This window comes from Dunckerocampus dactyliophorus, chromosome 3 (assembly GCF_027744805.1).
Source record: "Dunckerocampus dactyliophorus isolate RoL2022-P2 chromosome 3, RoL_Ddac_1.1, whole genome shotgun sequence".
In the NCBI taxonomy this organism is placed as follows: Eukaryota; Metazoa; Chordata; class Actinopteri; order Syngnathiformes; family Syngnathidae; genus Dunckerocampus; species Dunckerocampus dactyliophorus.
In genome coordinates this window covers 8,766,146-8,793,182 of record NC_072821.1, presented here as the reverse complement: position 1 = coordinate 8,793,182, position 27,037 = coordinate 8,766,146, and the positions used below count along the sequence as shown (strand labels likewise).

Sequence of the window (27,037 nt, the reverse complement as noted above, 5' to 3'; positions counted from 1 at the left end):
TCACAGTGTGCGACTGTAGAGCCGTAATTCATTCTGTGCCTCCTCCAGGTGCCCGTATGAGGTCTGCAGATCCAAAGCCAGCTCAGGAAAACGTACGCCTTGCTCCCACATCTCCCCGGGGTCTCTGATCCGGACCTGAAATAACCACAGAGACGCACAAGTATCAGATAATGATCACTGTTTCTTTCTGCTTCAGCCTCCCTCCCGCCTCTGTCTTTGTCTGATCCTTCTCCCACAGGTGGTGATGGTTTACAGCTAAAAGCAGAGGCCAATCCTCTTCATCTCTCCTCCTGTGACAGAGACCATGAGAGAGGCCGAGAAGGAAAGAGTGAAGAGAAAAAGAAGCTGGACAGGGTAAATCCAAGCAAGTCTCAGGATAAGTTAAGTGAACAATTGAAAAAAAAAGGGGTGACAATGGATGTAGGACAAAAAATATTCAGTATGCTGAGCTTTAACTGATCATTTAATCAAAACTAATGGTACACAACTGGTAAGAGACAAGTAAGTATCTAATTCAAACAAAGTAGTCACTACAAAGTACATTAAAACGAAAAAAAATAACAAAATGGAATTAGAATGACTTTAGTCAAAGTCAAAGTGTTGATGACGATATCATTTTTGTCAAATAGTGTGGAAACCATTATCATATGCAAAAAACGTAAAATAAAAGGAATTTGGTGACCAATCATGACACTTCAAATGCAGCTAATGCCATCTTGTGGACTTGACTTGAAAAAAACCCAACAACAATAACATCAGGAGGTTGCCTACAGCCACAACTCTTCATGCCAATTTTTTGACACGGCGATTATTTGATTTTGTAACCTGCGCAATTCTTCAGTCAGACGGCATAGATCACCGAGGTGTTACATGTTCATCTTTTGCTGAGGTGACCTTGTTTGCGAAAAAGCAAGGTTGGGGTGAAGACAGAGGAAGGGGGTGGGTGTGGGGGACCCTGTCCTTGCTCCTATCGCCGTGGGATCAGTGGCCTGGCCTGACCACTTCCACAACCTGCACCTCAACCTTATTCATCACCTCCAGATAGTTATCACGTTAAGTTTGGGGTGAAGGAGGTGATAGAGAAAAGAAAGAAAGAAAGAAAGAAACATGGACTGTCTGCAGTAATCACATAGAATAATTGCAGCAATTTAACTTAGATTTCATTTGCATTCTGTTCACAACTTCTATTTTCATTATTAAACCTTTATATCTTTGTCAATCACAAACTCGGACTGTGTACTAAAATTAAACAAATAGTCAAAAAGAAGGCTCTGAGACCATATGCATATAAAAAGTACTGGAACCTAAATTCTTTTTTGGAAAAATGACACATTTAAAGTGACACAGAATCTCTGTGTCCAAGAGCCCATCATGATGATGTCATGCAAAACGGTGAGATGTCAGCTTACCTCATGAGATGTCCGTTTAATATGCTTCAAAAAATTACGTTTTGCTTTTTTCTTTGACTTTTTGCAACACTTATTAAAAAATGACCAGCCTAAAACACCTTGTTGAGTAGAGAAGCTTGGGTACTGTTTTTTTTCTTCTACATTTTATTATTATGTGTGCTAACTTTACATTTAATTTAACACACATATTAAGAATGTTGAAAAGTGAGATGCAGCTCACTGTTGCATTATGCCTTTGTCTTTAAAGTTAAGACAGAGTGTTTAATTGTTTGTAGGTATTAATATTAACCGTGGTTAACTTATTTTTAAACATGTATGACTCTTAAAATGTTACTTACATACAGTAAAAAATATTTCTAAATAATTTCCTATGGGAAAAATGTTTCAGCACCCAAACAAATCTTTTTTATTCATTTTATATATATATATATATATATATATATATACACTTTTTTTTATTTAATTAAACCCAAACAAATCAAAGTTCGACCAAGTGTACTAGTATGTCCTAAGTGATGTTGAACAATGTTATATTGGAAACATGAAAATCATTTCTGGGGGGAGTCTTAGAATATTCAATAGTCGACAATACGATTTGTAGGAGACTGAATCGACTACCAGGCCTATGAAAATGTCACGTGATCAAGATTCTGTCCACATGGGGGTGCTGCTGAGCATACATTTTTACATAGAATGTCTTTGTTTTTGTTATGAATAGCCTATTTTGACACACATTCAGCCTCATTTTGGTTAATTAAGAATTGAAAATGATGTGTGTGTTTAACAGAAGAGCTATACTTATGCAAGATGGCAGTGCGTACAGGGTCTCCAGATTTGCAGTTTTGTAGTTATTTTGCTCATATCAGGTGTAGTTTAACGCCTCACACTCGACAAGAGCTTTTGGATATTGGATTTGGCAGCACCATCGACTCGTCCCTGAGATCTCCAGAGTACCGGAGTCTACACACACACACACACACCACCCAGCCGGGCGGGCTGAAGTGCTCGCAAGTGGCGTCTAGAACGTAAACAAAGGCGAGAAAGACGTGGAGTAATACGAGCCAAGCTCAAACTACCACCACACAGACTCTCCTTACTGAACCTCGCTAATGTGCGGGTCTATGGCAAATAAAGTAGACAAGTTACAACTCCACATCACCCACAGTAAGAGACTTTTGGACTGCTACATCAACACTTTGAGCTGATAGAAAAGAGGCTGAAACTGGCAAGACCAAAGATGCTTTCTGTGTCAGGTACTGTTGTTGCACACTTACCATTTTTATGTGTTTATCTGAGTGTTGTAGCCTTTTTTCATTGAGGTGGAAAAAGTCGCAAATGAGACATGTTTATTTGCAGGGATCGCCATTAGCGGTGCTCTTAATAACAATTTGACTATCAGTCGACTATGGACAAAATGTAGAGAATCAGATTCGACAATGAAAATCCTGTCGAAGCCAGCCCTAATCATTTCCAAAGAACACACACATCCATTGGGTTTTTCCTACGCGTGATCTGTGCAAATGTTTGACAGCTGCACACATGCACGTGCGCGCACACGCACACAATGCTCAGTCAAATGCAGACACTAAACGTCTCTTTACAGTAACCCCCGAGAGAGCTGTGTGCCATGTTTTAATGATGCAATTCTTCTTTGAAAGGAGTTTTAAAGGAGCTCTGCCTTCAATAAGAGTAATTCCCCATTGGACAAAAAGAGGATGTTGAGGGGCTCATGTGATTAGAATGACGCTCTGTAAAACTATTACTCTCTCATATCTGTTGCGCAGCCTCTGGTATTTATCTCAGGCACAACATTAGGTACACCTACATATCTACACATTCATTTTCATTCAAATCTTTGTGGAGGGGTATGGCACATGTCATATGCAATATTCCCATCTACAGCACTGGAGAAGGAAATCAACCTCTCTTATGTGCTCTTTCACATGAGCTGCTGTCGGAGGGAAAAATGCCTTTTTTTTTTTTTTTTTTTTTTACAGCTTCTGGTGTAAGTCAGTAAATGTATAATTTCTCTTACCTGCTGTTTGGTGCTAGTGATCGGAGGAAGTATGGGCCTGGGAGAGCAGAAGGCTCTACTTTTTCTCCTTGGGGATCCAGGAGTCACAGCGAAAGTGGGGGGCGTTGGGGCTGCAGGTGTGAGATGAGTGCTGTCCCTTGAGACTATCCTGGTGGGGGCCTGGTACTTGACCTGTCTCAGTAGTAACTCCATCTCATGGGGGACTATCCTGAATGGAGAGTTGAAGACCCCTGGGCACTAAGGGGGAAGAGACAGGTTACTCCATTAAAGAACTACTAAGAAATGGCATGTTCATGTTAGCTGGATCATTTTACATAAAATTCCCCCAGTTTCATTCACCAAATAAATAAGGTTACACACTGACAAACACACAGATGGTCCAACGTTGTATTATACTTGTACATGAGCACAGGTACACACATGCATGTGCACATGATCTAAAGTGGATTTGCTACAGAAGGCCTGATCAAGAATTATTCACATAACAGTTGGAGCACTCTGTCTACTTTATATGCTAATAACACTACTTGCTACTTAGGACACTTAAAATGAGAAAGGGGCTTAAGTGGGAAATGAGGAGTACCATGCCTCGGCTTTTTCCAAAATAACATTTCCGGACTAGTTGATTATTATAAAATGGTGTTTAGTTAGTATTTCACAATCAATAACAACTAAACTCTTGTTGGATACGTACACAGGACAAGGGCTCCTATAGCTCCTAAGTTCCTAAGCTCCTAAGTGATCACTATTGCAGCATGCAGTTTATAACGATTGTGTCTTTTCAGAAGACATCAGAATGTATGAGAAGAAATTTCATAACCTCATCAAAATTGATGAAACATTTGTAATTTTTGGCCCATGGTGAAATCTCAAGTAATGTAACGGACACGCCAAGTTACCATGGGAACCAAATAAAATCGTGACCTGTATTTTACACACAAAAATCTACCCCGGCAGATGGACAACTATGAATTCCCAGTATGCCCAAGTTCACCTTAGTGGGGCACAATGAATACCAATCAATTTAAGAACCAGATTGAAAGAGAACTTAAAATAGCAACCAAAAAAAACACAAAAGTCCATCTATAGTGAATGACTGAACATCGAAAACCACCTTGGTCCGCTGGGGACTGGAACATTTCAATAGACAAAAATAAACAGAAATTAACACAAACATGTCACTTGCCACAAATACAACAACATACACACACACAATCCCACACAGTAGCAACGTGCAGGCTATGGGAAGAGCAATGATGTTGACCCCAGGAACACAGCATCTCTGTCTCTGTCAGAGGGACTTGGGGCCTTTTGGTAAGCTGTGAGTGTAACTGTGTGTGCGCGTGTGTGTGTGGGCCGGGGTCCGAGAAGTGCAGAAGGATGAACTGTGTGGGAGAGCCATCTATTCACTGCTGACAAGGTCAGAGCTATGAAGGGAAAGAGTCCCCTGCCATATGCAGAGGAAGAGAGTACGATATATACAGTCCAGTATCTATGGAGTGAGAAAGAGCTGACACAGGACTGGGAGGGAACAACAAAACTTTTCCTCTGAAATGAATATGCAGTTAAGTGATAAATGAAAGAGACACCACAGATCAGATTTCTATTTTACACTTTAGATATTGCCAAGAGAGTCAGATACTGTAAGTATGACAGTTGGGGTCAAAGGTTATATAATGCAGCACTCCACCAACATGCTGACACTATGCCAATGTTTGTGTGTTGCGGACCAACCTGCTTAGTGCTGAGTAGATGGTGCCATCTGTAAGCTTGATAGGCTTTGGCTTTCTGCTCGTTCACCTTTTTCAGACAGATTCTCTCTCGCTTCTGGAGCTCTTCAAGTTCATCCATTTCCCTCCTGAAACAATATTTTACATGTTAAGTATTATCACGGAACAATATCTACACAGGCGTTTATTGTTTGGCAAATCATCATCAGTATTGTTTTCCAGATTTTAAGTCAAGATAATTACAGTTTAGTGGCACTCAAAGATCAGCAAAGACCAAGGCCAAACAATGCTGTTTTTTTGCACAACTTCTGAACTATGCACTTCCTGCAAATGCCTAAATTTGTCACAAAAATACAGTCATTATTCAGAGAGTAACATGAATCTCGCAATGTTAACAAAAGTGAGAAGAAATGTAGAGGACCCGTGTGCACCATTATCATGATGAACACCAAATCTAAATGTGTTCCTCATTGGCCTGTGCCCCACCACCTCAACAACGTTGTATATAAAATGCCTAAGAAGTCTTTGAGCCATCCTGCTGACAAACGATCGTCCCTTTTTGCTAAAAAAAAAACTTGAAATGCATGGTCACAGACAACCCAGTAGGGATTCCTCATTGTCAATGACACTGTCCATGTCTTTGTACCATTAAAAGTTGTTAACTAATAAGACCAGCAACAAATTCCACTCACTTAAGTGACTGAATCTATAAGAAAATATGTGAAAACTTCATCAAAAAACTGAAGAATATTGATAATTTTTTTAGTGATGAATGACTTTTTTGGTAGGCTACTGTTATCTATGTTACAATACACTATTCTAACTAGCCGTGTACTGTCCTGTTTAAATAGCCGTGTTGCACCACTGTTTGGCACGCACTGTTTGGAAAGAAAGCATTTATTTTATTAATACTTAAAAAAAATATATTTCTGTGCACTAAATATCCCATTTTATGATGTGCAAACCTGCGACTTATAGTCCGGTGATGCTTATGTATGTACAAATCTTTTATTTCCTCTAAATTTAGTGGGTGCGGCTTATACACCGGAATTTACCGTACACAACATTAAACAATTTGAAAACCATGAGCTTCCTCTGGTGGCTGCCAGGCACCCATGGCAGCCATTGGCCAATGAACTGCTCTGCTGGATGTACTGCATTATGGGTAGGAGTTAAAATAGCAGTTTTTTGTTATTTTAAACTAAAACATCGGTACTTGTATATTTCCTAGCTATGAGTCTTAAGATGCTGTGTGATGAGTTTAGCGTTCTTTGTAGATGACACTGTGAGTCTGTGAGACTGTTATATTGACTAATGACCTCCTGTGGTGTCGTGAGTTCACTTATAGCTTGTGATTGACTCCTGCCAAAGAAAGAGATACCGTTTTCTCACTGACTCCCGAGCGGCACAGTATTTAAACGGTTAGCAGTATTTCTGAAGTACAGGAGGTGTCACGAGATTAGAACATGGTCATAAAGTAGTAGGTTCAAAGTTTAAGAAAAAAGTAGCGGCTTACAGTATACACCTGAAATTATGGTATATGAACACATATTATATGTATAGTAGAACCAAGTGCAACAATAATTTCCACTAATTTGAGTGATGAGAAAACCACAAAAATGAAATTGGTCTCAAGTGCTGTTACACAGAAATTTCAACACCCAAATACAACTGCACAGACAAAAAAGCTGCAGCTGCAAACGAACAGAAGTAGAACCAACTGTACTTATATAAAATAATAATGATTTGAGCAAAAAAACATACAAGTAATGTGGAGCTTTGCCGCTGTATTTTTAATTCAGCCTTTAGTGGTAATTCCCTGAAGTGTCCTTCAGATGAATGAAAAAGTGCCTGATAATAAGAGGCTGGGACAGCAAAGGTACTGTGAGAGAAAAACAAGGGGGGACCAGTGAGCGAGCTTGAGGGTATAAGTGGGAGGATGATGAATATATTTCATCACAACAGCCAGGACAGGTCTGTCTGTGACATCTGTTAAGCCAAGCTGCTTAAATGGGATGCATTAAAAGCCCATACACAGCAATCACACAGCCTTATTGTTACAAGGGGGTAATAACTTAAAGAGGGAATTGGAAACAATTACTAAAACACTCATATCACGGTTACGTGGAAGAAGGACGGCTAAAGCCAATCTATTTCCTCAAGAGCAATTCCAGTAAGAGTTTGGCTCTAGCTCATCAACAATTCATCCCTTTTTCACATTTCCACTCCACTGTTCTAGCCAACTTCTATTTTCAATTACAAACCTCCACAGACAAATCAGAATATTCTTAGTGGGGTCTGTAATGGTGGGTTAATACATTCAGCGGCTAGTGGCGTTTAAAAAGAAATCACAACACCGTTCCCGCCGCCTTTGCATTCTCATTTCTTTCTCAGCATCAGATTATATTACAAGATAAATGAAATATGCAGAACATTACCCCCGCACATGCAAATCTATATGTGTGTGCATGTATGTGTTAAGCTCAGTAGTTTAAGTCTATGCATGATAGTGTGTATATGAATATAGAGGTTGCTTGGCCTCCATTTGTCACCCTGGCTAACGGGGATATTACTTATTAATGCAAAATATAAAGTTGCAGTTTACTCCGGGACAGTGTAAATGAACTGAATAGCTACAGTGTACTCTGTGTGTATTTATGTTCATTTATGCTGTAAAGCTGCTTTAAAAAAATAGATGTGGCCTATATTTCCATATCAGCATGTGTGTCAGTATTCATGCAGGGTGTTCAAAGAGCTTTTCTTGAATGTACGTGGAACCTTGCTAGAGTGTGTGTGTGTCATGTTGAATGGGTGACCTTTGTTTCCCTGCCCCCACCCCCAACATTATTAATTGCTGTGTAGTGGACAAAAGCCAAACAGATTTGTAACGGCTGAAGGCACCTCGATCTGTGTCGACCCAACCAGCCGACACAACATACAACCCTCATTAGCCCTGTTCGGCACGCTGCACATGCACTTGCTACATTTGTGTGTGCGTGTGTGTGTGTTTTGAAGTAAGTGAGAGATTGAACGGTGAAGTAGATTACAGGAGGGAAAAGAAAGATTCAAGCAATGAATGCCATGTCAATAAATCAAATGAATAATTTGTTAAGAGCTATTTTTGTATATACAGTGGAACCTTGGTTTTCACACAAGCTAGTTTTCAACAAAAATGATTGCCACAAATATGTCTTGGTTTTCGTACGGCCAAACAGTACACATAACAAACTAGTCAAGTGCTCAAACATCCACAAGCATCCATGCATTGGCGACTCAGTCTCTGAAGAATGGATAGTGGTTCTTTGAGAGTTGGGACACTTTGTGACCAGGGAATATAATCATCATCTTATGTGTGTGGGTGTGCGTGTGGGTGTGCGTGCGTGGTTTATTTGCTTGTAGAATGTACACAGAACGATGAACAACTCTGAATATGCCTCCTTCCTTCTTCCTTTCAAGCACTGCACTGTGTACTGATGAGGTGTTCAAGTGCACCGCCTATTTTTGAGTACTAAAGGAATCTGTTCTTTTTTTCTTAAATTAAGGATGACTACAAACGAGTTGCAAGTGCCAGAACTTCAATAAAGAAGGTGAGAAACATGACTGAATTCGGAAAGAAGTTGTAGCAAAGAACAAGGGTAGCGTCTGTTCCAATAGGGTTGTAATGCAAAGGTTCCTTATACACAGTGGTGGAGCCAGGGGGTGACCAGTGGCCAGTCACTCCCTGGCCACCCCACTGGCCATCTAGACATTTCAGGTAGCAACTTATTGCCACCCCATGTGAGTAATGGTCTCACCTTGACCACCCCAATGGAAAATTTCTGGCTCCGCCACTGCTTATACACAGGTTGCATGGAGATAATAGATAATAGACAGATAATAGATAGTGAGCCAGGCTTGTGTGTGTAATGATGATTGTACCTGCTGCTGAAGTTTACAATAAAGTTTAAGTGAGCAGGAATACAGCTCTAACCGTCCATTCTTTAAAGTTAAGTTTGTAACGAACGAGAGTGAAACAGTGTCCATGTGGCTCTTCCGTCTCCTCCATCCTCACTGCACTCATCACCGTCTTCAATAAAAGGTACAAGTGATGTTCATTATTCATTTATGCATTTTGTTTCTCATGTATATGAGTTTTGCTTTGTTTTCTGCATGCAAAATTTTAATTATTCTCTATTAAATGTGTTTTGTGTTAATATGTTTGGGTGTCTGAAACAGATTAATTGGATTTACATTACTTCTTATGGGAAAAATGTATTTGGTTTTTGTGCATTTTGGTTTTCGTCAGACCTTTTGGAACAGATTAAGGAAGAAAACTGAGGTTCCACTGTAACACACTCAATTTGTCATCATATTATTGGATACCCATGTGTTTAGTGTTGCTGTTCCATGAAAAACATGTCCAATGGGATCACAAAACATCTTAGGAAAATTCAAAATTCTACCAAAAATTATTGTGGAAACAGCTCTTGAGTTTCAGCGAACATCAAAGGATTAGCTATGCCGATGTTATTTTCTTTTTCTTTGGCTTTTTTGCATTCCACAAAAGTAAAGAAAAATGTTACTAGAGAAAAATATACACTTCAAGTGTGCTTAAGTGTCGATATTTTTGTCCACGGTCAACTGTCAATGTTTTTTACATTTTACACTGGTTAACTACTCATTAAACTTGTGTGACCATTAAGAATGTTAAAAAAATAGATACTTCTGGGATGCAAATTGCTTTCAAAATGATAATAAAGATATTCTTACGACATGTTATCTGTTGCACATTTTAACCTATTTTTTTACACTTGTACGACAGCTAAGAATGTTAAAATGTTCCTTTATAAACACCTGCACAATGAATACAGGTTTAAAATGGCAACAGTTTGACCCTAGAACAGATGATTTCCACTTCCCATATCTTTAAATGGGAATTCAAAATACAAACAAATCTGAGGTTGATCAGTTGGTTGTTTGACTGGTTTTAGTTTATTTGGAACATGCATACATGAAGTAGGAACAAGCACAGCTTAATTAATCTTACCAAATCTCCATATCTCAGCAATTGCTAATCATTTTCTTCACCTCTCATGTTCAATATACAATACTAAGAAAAAGGTAGGGATGTCGGCCCCCACCGGGAAAACCCCCAGGATGCAGCCAAAACACGCCTCCAGTGCCGCAGGACAATCCAACCTGACGCTCCCAAATTCCCGAATGCACACGTCCAAACACCAGCATCACCAGCAACAATGGGTACTGTTCCATCTTTAAGGCTCTACTGTATATCAACATTTGGTGAGTTTTTTGTTTTTATCCCCAAAACCATAAACATCATTTCCCTTTGTGTTTGATGTGAAAAAAAACTCACAGTAAATGCTTTGTATCAGCGAATATCTTATAATACAGCGTGTAGATGGCGAATAAACGAGCTAGCGCAGCCTCCTTCAAGTACTTTCAAATAAGCCAAACCTGAACCGACATTTGACCGGGGACCTGCTCACTTATTTAATGGCTAATATAGTACAGCTAAATTTCTCACCGCTCTCTCAATAATTTACCTCCTGGTTCAGAATGGGGAGTCAAGGGCTGCTGGGATATCAGAGACCGAGGCACTTGCGGTCATCAAGGCCAGCAACAGAGCAACTAATTGGCCAAATTCTAAATATTTAATGGAGGCTTGACCTGATTGGCTGCTTTAATTGCTCCAATTAAATGATTCAATAGGGCGACAAGGAGGAGGAAAAAGGGGTGTCAGCCAGTCAATTGAGACAATGGCCAGTTGAATGTATAGAGCCAGTAACACTGAGTTACCACTTAGGTGACTCATAAATTGATCAGTTCATTGTGCAAAGTACTAAAAACTGGTGCCATGAAATAGTTTTGGAAGCTGACAAATATATTTTGCAAAAAGTTCAGCTGCAAAAAGCCTTCAAGTTGTCCTTAGTTTCCTTCATTGTTTCCTCCTCAAAAGTAATTTTCTTAAGAGTCAAGGAGAGCACAGCAGCCAGATTATACTGCACCACACATACACGCACAACCCCCCACACGCACGCTCAATATACAAATCCAATCAAACTGAGGGAGTGAACTTGTCTCCACCCAAACTGGATCAGAAAGAAGCGGCAAAAGAAAGACTGACGCATAGAAGCGGTTAGAGTAGGCAGTGCAGGTCCCACTCCACTGTAGCAGCTCGCCTTTCATCAATGTCCTTGAGAGGGACACGAGGAAGGGAGCAATGAAGAAGGCTGGAGAAAAGAGACAGGAGAAGAAGTAGCTGGGGGATGTGAGACGCCACAGAATAGCAGAATAAATAACCCTGACTGTGTCAAGTCTGCATGTTTTTTTTTTTACATTTCAGTTCAAATAAGCGTATGTAAAATATAGCTAGGTGTACATAAGTTGTGACTGTTCCCGTGTTCTTGCGGCATCACATGGAGAATATTTATCAGATGATGGCGGTAATAATTACCCAGCTGTTTATGGCAGATAGAGGAATAATTCATGCAGCCAACAGGCCGTGTTGGTGGCAGCGGCGATGACTCCAGCACATTTAGTAAATATGCAAAACAGCCTCGCACCGCTTTCCTAATTGCCCCCATCGTCCCACCGCATGCCCTTATTAAAGCCCAGGAACTTTAAGTGTCTCGCTGACAAAGTGATAAATTGTTGGGGTGCCGAGGAAAACTGTGGCAGAGTGGGGACTGCGCTGGGGTCTTGACTTCATTAGGCTATGCAGAAGGAGAGGAAGGATGGATGAGGATGGACGCTGATGCACTGGTGGCGGTGGGGGTTGTGGGCGGCGGGTGGTGCACACAACAAAGTAGAATTAGAAGAAGATTTGAGTTTAACTCAAGTGGTGTGTAGAGCCAAACACGCATTTTAATAATGAATTGAGCATAAAACACTACAAATATGGCAACAGTTTGACCCTGGAAGAGATTATTTCTATTTCAAATTATTTTCTCTGTTTCATAATATGAACAAACATACATTTTACAGTAGATCGCTGTTATGATATTTTTTTGTTTTTTAACCAACACAGAATGCTACAAATGATTATTATATATCGATTTGTGTTTCAGATATAAAGAAGATTAGGTGTATTTTTTTTTTTATTAACAAGCTGATACTGTTTGGTATACTTTACCCTTGACTTATTGTTCTGCTTTAAATATTTGTATACTTAAAATTATATTTAAAAAGTAACATTAAATTCTTATTAAATATTTATTAATTGTATAATTTCTTTTGTGTTGCTTCTTTTTTAATTTACAGTTTATATTTGTCATTTTTAGTTTTATGTTTATATTTAAGTGGGCTTATTCAGGAGTAACATCACTATCAGTCCACGTGTGTGATTCCCTTTTTCCTTGATTCATATTTGTTTTTATTGGGCCTTTTGTAGAAAATACTAAAATCTTTATGGTTAGGGCTTGTAGTGCCACCAGTTGCTTTGGCTTGTGCTTGTTTTTCATGTGTGGAGTTTTTTTTTCCTAATTACCATACAGTAGGGGAAATACAGGTGTGAAAATAGACATAGAAATAAATCATAAGAGTCAGAGAAAGATTGATCAGTCAGACTAAAACCCTAATACTGTATGATTACCATGAGCAGCCGATCAACAATGGGGACCGTTCGTCCAACATCGAATTATTCATTCAGAGTGCTGGACAAACAGACAGACAAAACAAGTCTCAGAGGAAAGGGGCACGCTGGCGGATTAAAAAGTAGACCTTGGCGGGATGAGTGATCAGGCAGCGTGCGATCTGAGGGCTTGCTGGCTCCCAGAGAAAGGATGTTTCAAATAAACGCCTGTGCGGCATTAATTGATCGGGAACCTGGCAGCACTAAATAAACATGTGATTAACTGGAGAGGAAAATGACCTCAAAACCTCAAAGCACAGCAGAGGAGGGGCTTTGTGTATGTGTGCGTGTGGCTTGTCACACATAGTTGACAATCAAACCTAATCAGGTGGAACTATAGTCATAATTTCTTCCTTCATAAATGTGAACACAAACAAAACATGTTCTCAAAAAGAAACATGTTTAATTTTTTAATCTGTGCTGTTGAGAGCTCTGATATGCAAATTGAGTTACAAATGATAATTTGTTGCTTGGTTTACTCATTTAAAAATTACAAAAGCCTATTTGACTGTATCGTCTATTGTTTTCATAATTTCTGTAGTTCATTTGATCTCATATTAGGTTGGGTTTTTTTTTTTTTTACATTTTATTGGCAATATAGCATCAGAATGAGTTTGTGCAGGGATCAATCTGTTTTTGTTATTATCGTGAAGTGGCAACACGTCCTTAATAGGCTTTAAAAGCCTGCTCCCTCAGCCCTCAAACAGGGGCAAAGAGTGTGTAGAAAAGCGAAAACTGCTGTTGGGAGGTAAGGACAGAAGTCAGTGATCCAAGGAGCACTTTTACAAATTTACATTTAATTTTAGCAAAACCCTAAAGATATTTTGGGGTAAAATATATTAGCAATGTTAAAAAATGACTATTAGCTAAGTGTGTGTGCTTTTTTTGTCAGAAGTAAAAGATGGGTGTAACTCTCGCAGTAAGCCCTGGAGCACGGGGTGTTTTATTAATGCAGCAGCTGGGGTTCAAATCACAGGCTAATTTTTAATTTTTTCACATCGTTCACTTCTCACTCTCTTAGCCTCAAGCACTTTAAAATGATTTTTCCTCCTTTTCTCTTCTTAGCGATCTTTGTCTTTGTCTCAGTGTCACTTTCATTCCCTTACATTTCCTGTAAACTAATGTCTACTCTGCAAGGACAGATCTTAGCGCCGCCATATATTGCCTGGTCATACACACACACACACACACACACACACACGCACACACACACACACACACACACACACACACACACACACACACACATACTGTACCTGCACACATGCGTTAAGGTCATAGGTACAGCATAGCTAGGATAATCTTGACCAATCCTTGAAATTAGGGTTTTCCAAACTTTTTTCTTCCCTGAGAGACTTGCTTACTTAAATATATCAAGTATTGTCATCACATCAACATATACTGTACATAAACTATAATGATAAAGAACACAGAACACATGTTAGCTGACAGCATTTTTCACTGACTATTGCTGACCCAATAAAAAATCCACCACCCACCAAAAGTTTAGAAAACCAAGCTTTGAGGCTATAAAATAAAGAAATTTCACTGACTGAAGGTAAAAGTTTCATAAACAATAAAACAGTCAATGGTTGGGCACATCAACAAGCGCTTAACATTTGTCCCTCCCTCCTCTAGCTTTACTAGCCTGCACTCCCATTGCTCTACAGACTCTTCAGGCTGCATTATACAATGCTCTATTAATGCAACTTTATTGTGTGAGTGTGTGATTTTGAGTTGCTGTGTTTATTTCTACTGTACAATGTGACAGTTTACATTAACTAACGGGAGGATGCGTACTGTGGGCTTTGATGTTTGAGGATTATTTTAACTTTTTCCATTCATTTTTATTCATTTATTTATCATGTAAGGTGACGCTTATTATTAATAACAGGCAATTGCATCTACTATATGCTTGGCATAAAAGTCAGTCTCCTGAAAGGGGTACCAGAGAGAGTGGCGTCACTTTGAGGGGCATGATGCACAGACAACATTGATTTGTGGACCAAAAAATATATGTATACTAAAAACACATTGAACAAACAGGGGAAACAGTGTTGAATAATGTACTCGGTCTGTTGTAGGGGTGTCACGAGACACTCAGTTCAAGGGACGAAATGATACACGAGATTGGGTCTACGAGAACGAGAAGATATTTTGACATTACTTTTGAGTAAAGTACAATGAAAACATAAAAAAATATATGACAATAAATTGCAATCTACAAATTTAATTTCTACTACGTTACACTCTTCTGCCCTCTGTCTGTATGCTAGCGGCCCCGCCTCCACCCGCCGAGACAAACAGACTGTATGACTGACAAAAGTCCTCACTCCGTTCATGCCGTTGTGCTATGCAACAAACGTGCCAAAGTGCTGAAACCAATGCACAGAATGAAATCTCTTCCTGCCTGTTTGGAGGCAAGACACAAGGAAAACAGACACATATGTACATGTATTTTCATTTATTGCGTGATTAATTAATTCATTTGTTACCGTCACAGGCCAAGTGCCCACGGGACATTTTATTTTCTGAACGAGAAATCTCGCAAGATCTTGTGACCTGGGATCTTGTGACATCCCTAGTCTGTTGTGTATGAAACACGATCTGATATCAATTTCAGCCCATTTGCGCATCGCCATTTTGTTAGGTGCAAGTGTTTTCAAAGACGATGAAATTAATAATACAAAACGGTGGAATTTAGGTTTCATCTACTGTGATTTCCATAGTATAACACCTCATTGTGCACCAAATGCATTTTGCAAACGTAACCAGCACAATCCGCACGCAATGTAACTAAAATTGGCCCAGGCCCACCTCTTCCAAATGTGTAGGTGTGAGTTCTCTAATGTGAGTGCACCACAGTGTTTTTAAAAATATTTATATGAAATAAAAAATAATGGCAGTAAGTACCACAACCTTTCTATATAGTAAATTCTAGCAGAAAAGGGAAGAGGATAAAATAGTAAAATGTGCATTATTTTCTTTTTTACCTGACTACTTCATTTGTGCTGGATATTCTTTCCAAATAGCGCTTGCGTGAATAGAAGCTATGGATGTACTTGCGCACATAAAATCCTCGCCACCTTCGCTGTATCTGCAGACAAGCACAGCATGCAAGACACATCAAACAGATGACTGTATTAATGGCGTGAACAACAGCCTTAAATCACAGATCGTATCATTATGAATCTTTTTCCCTGTCATGATGGAGGGACAAGCCAAGGTGGGATGGACAGCTGTCACAGCCGCTCCATACGTTTTACTGCGTCGCTGCAGATTGATCGTGGAAGCTGCAGATTAGCCTCGCCTCGCACACACCCACACATGTGAGTGCAGCATTCTGAAGCAGAAGGGCGGATGTCCTTCAGACTAATTAGGAGATTAAAACAACAGCGAGTAAAAGAATCATCACACTATACGAAGAAGGAATAAAGAGAGACGATGGCTGGAGGATGGGGAGGAAAACAACAAAGAGCAAAATGAGAATTAGCATTGATCTGCCAGTCAATAGATAATTTTAAATAAAGTAATTGCCGCCTCTCAAGTTCTTGCTGACCTTTGTTGACAAGTGAAATCGATGCTGCTGAATCTGATACAAATCCGAGGTGCAGCATGTAAACATTGGTTTCTATTACGGCCTTAATACATTATCCTCCGTTAGCTTAGCGCGGCACCATAAACAGGAGAGAGGAGAATAATTCAAAAGGAAGTATCACAGGGGGATTCTAGGATGATTGTTTCTCCCACTGTGTCTTTTCGCTTCCATTCACACACAGCAAATATTTCTTTGGTAATAAAGGGCTGCGACTACCGTCGCCCTTCACTGATTCGTTCTTGCAAAGGGTCAATGGTACTCCATTTTGGCCTTATTCGTATGTGCATGCACTCTTGCAAATACAAACCAGTGGCCACAGAAATGCCAAAGTTTTTGCAGCATTAAATACATTCTTAAGGACTTTTAACTTTTAAACAAACAGTATTTAAAAGGATTAGAGCATTTTCTCAGACTGTGACCTCTGCTCTGTTAGACGCTGTGCACCAGTAAATCATTCAGTTGAAAAAATAAATGCCACACTTCAAAGAGATGCCTGCAAAGGGCTGTAATTACCTTTAGTGTGGCTTATGTGTTGCAGTACACGTAGCACATGCAGAATGAACATTGCATCTGTAACACTGAGATCTTTGTGGAGTTCAAAGTGCTCATGACACCAGAAAATATTAGAAAAAAACAACAACAATATGAAAGTACTGTTAATAAAACATTTTTGTCATACCGCTATCATAGATAAATAAACAACAATGAAATACTGCACGAGTGAAATGAAGTGGTGATTTTGACAAGATTTTAAAGGGTTTTCTGAGCCATCTTGGCCAGAATACGTTCCGGGAACCGAATGCAGCAAAGCCAAGAAAGTGACAATATTCACAACAATAATACAATAACAAAATTCACAAATAATGTGTTGTGATGACTATGCTGTAATACGCACACAAAATTGGCCACAAGTATGTTTTTTTGATGATAAGTGACTGCTTATCTAGCTCTGGCATGAAACCTCATAGTATTAAGATTTGTAGAATAGAGCTACTAAAAAAGCATGGATTTACTGAATGAAAATGACAGATGACTGCAAGATAGGGTAGAAAGATGAGTGACTGCCATTTTTGTTTAGCTAGCAATTTGGCATGAAAACCCAATATTATTATTGTAAGATTCGTAGTGACGCTGTTATCAAAGACTACCCTTTAGATTTATTGTTATTAATAGAGAGCACATTTGCCCCCTAGCTAGTGTGTCATAACCAAGCCATTTACGAATCAACACTGCATTAGCGCAGCAATAGGCTGGCTACTAAAACATGTGGATTGACTTACTGCCACCTTGGCACACTTTTCCACAGTCAAACGTCTTGTTGTTTTTTTACTTTTTATTTCCATCTGTGGGGCAGTATCAAAACATTTGTCCTTTGAAATTTGCCAAAGCATCTAAAGCAGCAAATGGAGTCTTTTGGAAATGTGAACACGTTTACTCCATCTCCTCGAGTGTTCCAGCAAAAGCTTTCAACACAACAAGCGGTCATAATACAAAAAATATATAACAAACAACAGAATTTAATCCAGAACTGGACCATAACAATGGGGAAAGCATTGGAGTTAATGACAGCTTCCGGGTGGGAACTTCTAGTGGAAATGTCACTTGCTCCTCCTTCTCCCAGTCCCAGAAAAAGTGACAATTCATTTTCAACATTTCAACATTTGATAACACGTCTAACGCAGGAAATATGCCTTTCGATTAACGATTAACATGTATTTTGGTGTCATGATCACTTGAAAGTAAAAGTGAAGAGCTGAGCGGTGGTATTCTCTGCAGTTAAGTAAATAAAGGCCCCCAGCTACTTGATAACATTTTTTCCAGCAGCCATGACTAAATCTTCTTCGAGGGCCAGTGCCTTGCAATGTAGGACAATGGCAAATGTGTTCCTACAATGTTCACTTTCACGTCTGCGTTGGGAGGACATGACACGATCCAGACAAAAGTCCTATTAAATTCAAGGAATGAAATACGAACTTTGCAAAGAAAAGTCTGGATGGGCCCTTGTGGGGTTCAAACTTAGATCCTTCTTACATCACCAGCCGCGGATCCAATTCCCTGCTCCATTCACGTTAAGTTCTCTTTCATTAAAATTGCTATTGCATCCTAAAGGAGGCTGTGATATTTTATAGGGGTAATAAAGCACTTTTCCCTCTACCTAAAGAAGCTTCTGCTCTGCTCCACTTGGTGACAGCAACTCCTGACCTTTTAACCTATGCCCTGCACCAGCTGTGTCAAACACTACTCCTGGATATATGTCCTTTTTAATTTGACATTTACTGAAACAACTGGGTGGTCACTTGTAGTTCTTTCATTTTCCAATAAAAGTGTAAAACTTCAATTTCCAAGCCTTTCCACAACACATTCAAGCTACTTTGTCCAGCTGGTCATTGACACAACCTCTTCAATAAAAGATGGCGAATTTTAGTTTTTTGTTGGCCTATAAAACCCTTAATGGTTGACACAGAATGAAGTTGTTAGCAAAGGAAGAGGCTATATGGAATTGTAAAAAATATGAGGTTTCTGTGGAAATTCATTGTGTAAAAATGTCAAAACATCAGTCATAGATAGACTGTGATGATATACAGTACAGTAGCAGCTGCTCCCCAGAAAAATGGGAACATTTCAACACTGCAATGCTATTAAATGTTGCTAAATATATAGCAGCTAAGACACTATATAGACGTACAAGTAGAGTGTAGATATACATCTTAATCAAGGTTAACCATACATTTACACAGTGGTACATTGGTTTTCGTATGCCCTGGTTTTTGTAGGTTTTAGTTTTCGAGAAAAATTATTGCCAAGAATGGTATGGCCAAACTAGTCCGTTTGCCTGCACATCATTCCACTGAATGAAGTGCCCAAACAAAGCATCCATGCATTGATGACGCATTGGAGTCTGTGAAGGATGGATAGTGGTTAGTTGGGACACTGTACAATAGTTCCCAAAAGTTTTGATATTGACAGAAATATTATTTTTTACAAAGTCTGCTGCCTCAGTTTTTGTGATGGCAATTTGCATATACTCCAGAATGTTATGAAGAATGACAAGACTAATGACAATTAATTACAAAGTCTTTCTTTGTTATTATCCAAAAAAACATTCTCCACTGCATTTCAGCCCTGCCACAAAAGGATCAGCTGACATCATGCGAGTGATTCTCCGGTTATCATAGGTAAAGATGTTGACAAGTACAAAGGCTGGATATGACTCTGTCATACTGATAGAGTGAGAATAACAGACCGTAAGCTTTAAAATGGAGGGTGGTGCTTGAAATCTGCTTTTTTCCTCTGCTAACCATGGTTACCTGCAAGGTTACCTGCATCAGTGATTTGCACAAACAAGGCCAACCATTTATCAGATCCTTAAGAACTTCAAGAAGGGAGGTTCAATTGTTGTGAAAAAGGCTTCAGGGCAGCCAAGAAAGTTCAGAAAACATCTGGACTGTCTCCGAAAGTCGATTTAACTGTGGGATCGGGGCACTACCAGCGCAGTGCTTGCTCAGGAATGGTAGCAGGTAGACGTGACTGCATCTGCTCACACAGTGAGGCCAAGACTTTTGGAAGATGGCCTGGCGTCAAGACAGGCGCATAGACGCCACTTCACTTCAGGAAAGATGAATCCCCTTTCTGATTGTTTGGGGTATCCAGAACATAAGATTGTCCAGAGAAAAAAAGCTGAGCGCTACCATCAGCCCTGTGTCCGCACATCACCGTGTTGGCCAACAACAGTCTTCAATAAAGGTAACAGTGTTGTAAAATGTTAATTTACCCATTTCATTCATCACATCTATGTATTGTTGTATTACGTTTTGTATTATTAAAATTTTGGGGTGTCTGGAATTGCATTCGCATTATTTCTTATTCTTATGTTAGGTTAATTAGCAACTCTAAATTGTCCATAGGTATTAATGTGAGTGTGAATGGTTATTTGTCTATATGTGCCCTACGATTGGCTGGCGACCAGTCCCGGGTGTACGCCGCCTCTCGCCCAAAGTCAGCTGGGATAGGCTCCAGCATACCCCTGCGACCCTAATGAGGATAAGCGGCATAGAAAATGGATGGATGGATGGAAAAATGTATTCGGTTTTTGTACATGTTGGTTTTTGTGTGACCTTTTGGCATGGATTTGCACAGTTTGGAGAAGGCTATTTTCTGTTCCCAGTACAGCAAGGTTCACAAAGCCATTTTTTGGATTGGTTCTGCGAGGAAGAACCCCATGAAACCCTTTTGGGATGAGCTAAAACAGAGATGGTGAGACCTTTCTCAGGTCCAACATCACTGACGTCTGACCTCACAAATGAATGGACCAAAAAAATCTCACATGCAGGTGCACTCCAATTAGACCTGTCACGATAATCAATTAATTTAAAAAAACTAAGTCGAAAATTTTGCTGGCCTCGATAAATTGACATGTGAATGCATGCGTGTTTTCCTCGTCACTCTTTACCACACAGGCTGGATGACAAGAGGTTTCACTCTGCATCTGTCTATGCGCGCTGGTGCCCCGGTGGAATGAACGGAGAGAGTGAACCCAACTCTCAGACATTCAGCCTCTTTGTCCCAGTACGTGGAGGCGGGGCTACTAGTGAGCGGATACACAGAGTGCTAGCAGCAAGTTAACCTCGTGAGCGAGCATATGCTAACATGAATGAAGATTCAAGATTCAAGAGTTTTATTGTTATATGCACAGTAGAACAGGTAGTTCTAGGCACAGATGGGATGGTTTCTAAGTCGAATGCTACGGCCCCAGTGTGGGAATATTTCGGTTTTAAACAGAATGAACAAAGTGAGTGCATGAACACAGATGAACCGATATATCGCATTTGTTCGAAGATAGTGACGAGGAAGAAGGGCAATACGACCAACGCTTACTGAGTCGTTTGGTCTGCAAAGTAAATTTAAACAAAACAGCACAAAATGGTGCGCGCGCACAGACAGTGTCGCTCGCTACGTTGCAAAAGAAATGCAAACTTTCAATACTGTTGAAAAGCCAACATTTCGGGAAATGTTAGAAATGTTTAGTACAAATTGCCTGGCAGAACATACAGTACATGTACATGTCACAAACAGCAATTCCTGAACTGTATGACCGAGTGAAAGAAGACGTGTTGAAGGACATCAGAAACATTGCATTTTACTCCGCCACCACAGATATGTGGTCACATATGTGCTCAAATATGATAGTAAACTAACAATAAACTACATAACTGTGCGTGTGTGTGTGTGTGTGTGTGTGTGTGTGTGTGTGGAGTGTTTTTTTTCTTAAGAGAGACTTTGTTTTTGGTTATGATTGTGATTTTTATTTAAATGCAACTTTTGCTAAAAGAGACTGACAGTCCATTTTATTTTTATTGAGTTTTTTCTGTTTTTTTTATATTTATTATGTTTGTTTAATTTATTTTAAAGCTCTTGACATTCCAATGACAATGTTAAATGCTTTTGAGAAATTAAAGTTTATTGCTTTTAGATACAATGTACTCTCATTATTATGAAATATAATTCAAGAAAAAATGGTCTCAAAAAATGTTGTCAATAATATCGATTATCAACAATAATTTGTAGGACAATTATTGTCCAGCAAAATGTGTTATCGTGACAGGCCTAACTCCAATATCTATTAAAAAAACATTCTCTTTCTAAAAGAGAGGAAGCTTCGATAACTGCAAAGTTCGTACTGCTTTGTGTAAGTCTAATAGTTAAGTGGCCCAATACTTTTGCTTGAATGGCGCATAAGGTGCTGACCTGGTCCATGTTGACCACTGGAAATGAAATCACTTATTGCTGAGACTTGGAGAAGGGGTAAGTTTAAATCAGCTCTGCTTCTTCCTACTCCTTTTCACAGAATTGTGCAGGTGTAAGCATGTTATGTACTTCAAATGTCATTTTTGAAAGCAGGTTTGAAATAAACAAAACCAGTACCATTGCCGTCACCACGCATAAGGCTAATGCTCAATGCATTAACAGAAACAAGACAACAAATTTCCAGTGAATCAAACAAATAAAAATTAAATTGGACTAACAATAAATAAATAAAAGAATAACACTGCATGTAATGACTCCTAAGTGCATAAAACTGCTATATCCAGCACAATCTAATTTGAGTACTGTGTACATAGTCCAGTGTATACAGATAATATTTTAAAACTGTTGTGCATTTTTGGATCGATAGATAATATGATTTATGATGGATGGATGGATAGATAGATACTATGATGGATATTTTGTCACAATGGTCATTTTTGATCGGGTGTCCCATCACCGCACATCCCGTGTCCCTCCACCGTGACATACTATTTGTTCAAACAAGACACTGTGGCGATATTTACCCTGACCGCCATCTCGTTGTAGAAATTCATCTTCATGATAAAATATGCTGCCTGTGAACACAAAGGAAAAGACGGCGTTACATGTTGTCTCACGGCCCTCTGATCTGTCCACAGCAGGCGTCAAAGATAAAGAGCTCTTAATACATAATACATTTCACACAGGCAGCGCAGATAGGGCCACTCCACGGGAGGAAGAGAGAGAGGGGGGAAAGCACCAGAACAGAAAAGACAAAGAGTCAGGGGGGTATGAAGGTAGAGAGAGAGAGAGTGATTAGGGGGACTTTGTATCAAGGGGAGGACAGTGCTCTCTTAATACACCAACACACGCGAAGGCCAAGAAAATCTATGGCGGTGAAGCAGCAAGCTAATGGAGATGTATGACGGCCCAACACTCTCCTCTGGATTTCATAATCAATGACAGCACCGCCAGAAGAGACTAACAAAAGGCCAGAGAATATGCAAGCCGTCACACACGCAGTCATCCAGTGGGGGCACATTTCAGGAGCACTCTGAAGAGTTGGCCATAAAAGGGATCCATATTTCAGCACATCTTTTTCTTTTTTTTTTTTTTAATACCGACGGGTAAGAGACGAAGGAGACGGAAGACTTGAAAGGGAGCTGTAAATTCAGCTTGATGTTTGGAGATGAGGCTTTTGTAGAAGTTGCATTAAACATGATAAGGTCTAAAACTATGGCGGGAGTCAGACAGTCGAGGAACGGAGCCTCTCTGGGCTCATTCAAAACTGTGGAAAACGTGAGTGATTCAAATTAACGCTCGTCTGTTCCCAAACAGCCTCTTTTTAGCCCATATGCGCGTTGTGACACATCCTTCATCGTTTATACCAATGCCCCTCGCCACCAGCCTCCCCCACCCCCTTCACTTTTTTTTTGAACGCCTCCCAAACCGCGGCTGGCAGTTATGCTTTAGCAAACAGTCAATTTAGGGGCATGATAAATAGCTTGTTGTGATACGTTTACAAAACTCAATCCAGGGGAAAATTATATGTGAGAGCGCTGGGTATTGGATCCGGTATCAACAATCTGTTCAATTAAGAAGCAGTTGGAGGCAATATGCCGAAAATGTGGCCTTGTTTTACTAAAGCTCACACGCACGCAAACAGACACACACACACACGCGCACCACGCTAACTACTTGTACCATTTTGCCTCACACTCATTCTAAATGCATCCCAGGAATTGCCATGCAGATAAAATTCTATCTCATATTACATCATATATCCTAAGTGCTAATTTCTCAATGTAATGAGTGAATTATATTTCTTAAGGTCAGATGTAGGGACTTAGGTGTATAGCAATTGAATTCTAATGCCTGCTATCATAACCTAATCAATACATCTATAGCTGTTCCGGGTTTGGGCTTACCATCACCATTTGTCTGAAATGTGCCCTTGCTATGAAGCCCCGCCATGTCTTCTGTATAATGACCGCCTTCTCGTGCAGATGCCTGCAATAAAGTCATATTGGGAAGAGGATTAGGTGGATATTTTATGCATGTGAAATGGGGGAGAAAACTTAAATTAAATTGTGAATGTGTTTTGTGTGTGTAAATAAAATATAAAAACACAGGAAATCCTCCTAGGAGCTGCAAATGATTACAATAAAAAAAAAATGTCTATCCTGCATGAAATGTATTTAAATTAGGTGTTGACTAAATGGGAAAAAAATCAATTATAAACTCTGTTGAAAGCAAGAAAAACAGCAATTTTGCTTGCTCACATGTATGTGATGTAAAAGAGTGGAATTAAAAGGTCACAGAATCATTATGCTTCTTCACACACACTCATAGAAAATTGCTGCTCTTCCAGGCCTTTCTATCATGTCCGATGAGCCTTTCTTCCCCCCTTTAAACAGCAGCACACATTTGTATTCATCTTCAAACATACTCTAAATGCAAGTCCATTGCGAATCTCCACCTCCAATGAGGCCATCAATTTCCAAAAGGCCATTTATACACCCAGAAAATCAATGCTTATAGTGGGATAGCACAACCCCAGAGTTGCACTTAGGCAGCTAAAATTGTTGCTAATTATCCACTTAACGCATTGATCAATTAACTAAAGTAATCTGAATTAACCTACTGTCTGGAAGTTTGTCTGCTGACCCTGCAGAATGGTGCTGGGGTCGCAGCACAGAACAGGCATGGCGATAGAGACACTCATTTCTCTCGGTGTGTGTGTGTGTGAAAGGAGCACATAGAGCAAGCCACATTTATTCCTCAAGGCCATTTGCAAAGCTCCAGAAGTCCTATAATTATGGGTGTGAGCCACTATCTGGGTTTTCCCTGTAAATTAACATAGCCTGGATGTTTTATAAGCCCTGGAGGAAATAGGCAAAGCTAAAATTGGTGGGACATGTATGAAATAAAAAGTGTGTAATCTATCACGTGACAAATGAAGACATAAGGATCAAGTATTACCTGATGTAAAATCTCACCCTGTGGCCTCTGAACCAGCTCTGGATCCGTATAGCAGCCCGGAATTTTGCCCGTTTGTGTGTCTCAACTAACCTAAAGCAAAATGCATTTGTCAGTTTCATGACCACGACTTGCTTTCACAATGAAACTGTAGCTACAGAACTCGGCAGTTCGAAAAACTAATGCTCACTAATCAATACGTTTATTTAAACCTAAATCGGTGGCGTTAAAGTAGTACAGTAACTGTAAGTGGTTGTTATGGTACATGCGAATATATCATTATTCGTGCTACTATATGGAGGTGTATGTGAATGAATGAAATCCATAATAAACTAAAGGTAATTTATCTTGCGCTTCTATGGGTCGTATGTATCTTAGCTTTAGCTTATTTAGCCGTAAAACCCGAATAACGTGTAATTAATTAGCATGCCTTTTTAAAATCACACATCGTTACCGATACCTTGCTTTGTAGAACTGTTGCTTTCTGAACTCTTCAATTTTACACTTAATCTTCAGGAGCTCCGCCATGTCTGCGCAATACCAGCGTCCGTTTACTGTTGCCAGGGAAACACAGCCCTCAATCAAAGAAGAAAAGGCTACTTCCGGTAGAGTTTTTTTTTTTACTTCCGGTACAGGTTGCACAAGGTTGCTTACTTTTTGCTTACTTCATTTGTTAGCATCTCCTCTCTCTTCATTTAATATTCAGAAGCACCGTCATCAGTTTTAATATTTGGGCTTTGCATATAGTTTGCCGTCAAATGTATGTTAATTACCATTAGTTAACCACGCTTATGCTCATGTGTTGCAAAGTGAGGCGCGTTCATGGAGGCTAACGTCAGCACCTACATACTAGGCCGTAAGGTAAGTACAGTACCACTTTGATATGTTTCTTTAGCAAATGTGTTATTTTTTTCTTAGATCTCTTATTAACAAGGTTTGTCTTATATGTAGTTGTACAATGTTTCTGTTGTTTGTTTTACTCTTACTGTATTTATTATATATTCATTTATTAATGTATATATATAATTGTCATAAGTGTCATCATGTTAAACGTGTTGAAAAATAACTGTCCGTAATTGCTAAGATTTGGAGGAGAGGTTGGATGTTGATTTGTGCAAATGTAATCATATGATGTTCTGTAATGTAACTTGTTAAACATGTGGTGAGAATAAGTAAACCATGACCACCTACGTATCCCCTTACAAGTTTGCGTTTTACTCAAAAACTGATTAGGCTTAAGACACAAAAAACACATATCATACATACCAGATGTGAGTTGTCTTTTTATACTATTTGTTACGTACCCATGATCATATGGAATTGTATGCGGCTTCTATGTGTTGATTAAGTGAAACTAGTCATAACTAATAATACAATTGTTTTTGTGATCATAAATCCCTGCATTAAACAAGGAACTGAAGCAGGAATACAGGGATAGATCGGAAAAAACCCTATGAAAGTAATTCCTCTTCTGTGGATGCAGATTGTGCATCTGTGTATTGATCTGCTTGTGCCACAACTCTTCCATTCCATTCCATCATCCATTTTGCCTCCTTCTTGACATTATCTTCATCTTCCTTCTTCATCATGCAGTTATCAGTTTATTTCTCATTGCAGTTCCTCCCTCATTTTGCCCGCCACTCCTCCTCTTCAGCCATATTTACCTGTCGAAATGATCGCAAAGCTATCTGACTAGCCAAGCTATTATAGATTATTTTTTAGCAGGCAGGCAAACCACAAATACAGCAATTCGATGAGTGTGTCTCCATACTTAAGTGTCATTTTCTCTTTCCTCTGTTTTTCCCTCTCAGGCTAATTTGCTGTCCGAGGGCCACTGTGGTTGTGAGGAGCAGAAGGCCGACGTCCTACGCA

General features: G+C 39.5%; 1 protein-coding gene across 1 annotated transcript; it reads right to left on the bottom strand.

The window, feature by feature from the left end:
• Window positions 1-25,729, bottom strand: spata17 (spermatogenesis associated 17). The gene is made up of 8 exons (XM_054770778.1): window positions 25,626-25,729; window positions 25,169-25,258; window positions 24,115-24,196; window positions 22,732-22,782; window positions 15,798-15,901; window positions 5,179-5,302; window positions 3,445-3,681; window positions 1-135 (listed from the first exon to the last, which is right to left on the bottom strand). Exons 1-8 carry the CDS (start codon window positions 25,691-25,693, stop codon window positions 1-3), a joined length of 891 nt encoding a protein of 296 aa, XP_054626753.1. The 5' UTR covers window positions 25,694-25,729.
• Window positions 25,730-27,037: the final 1,308 nt, after the last annotated feature.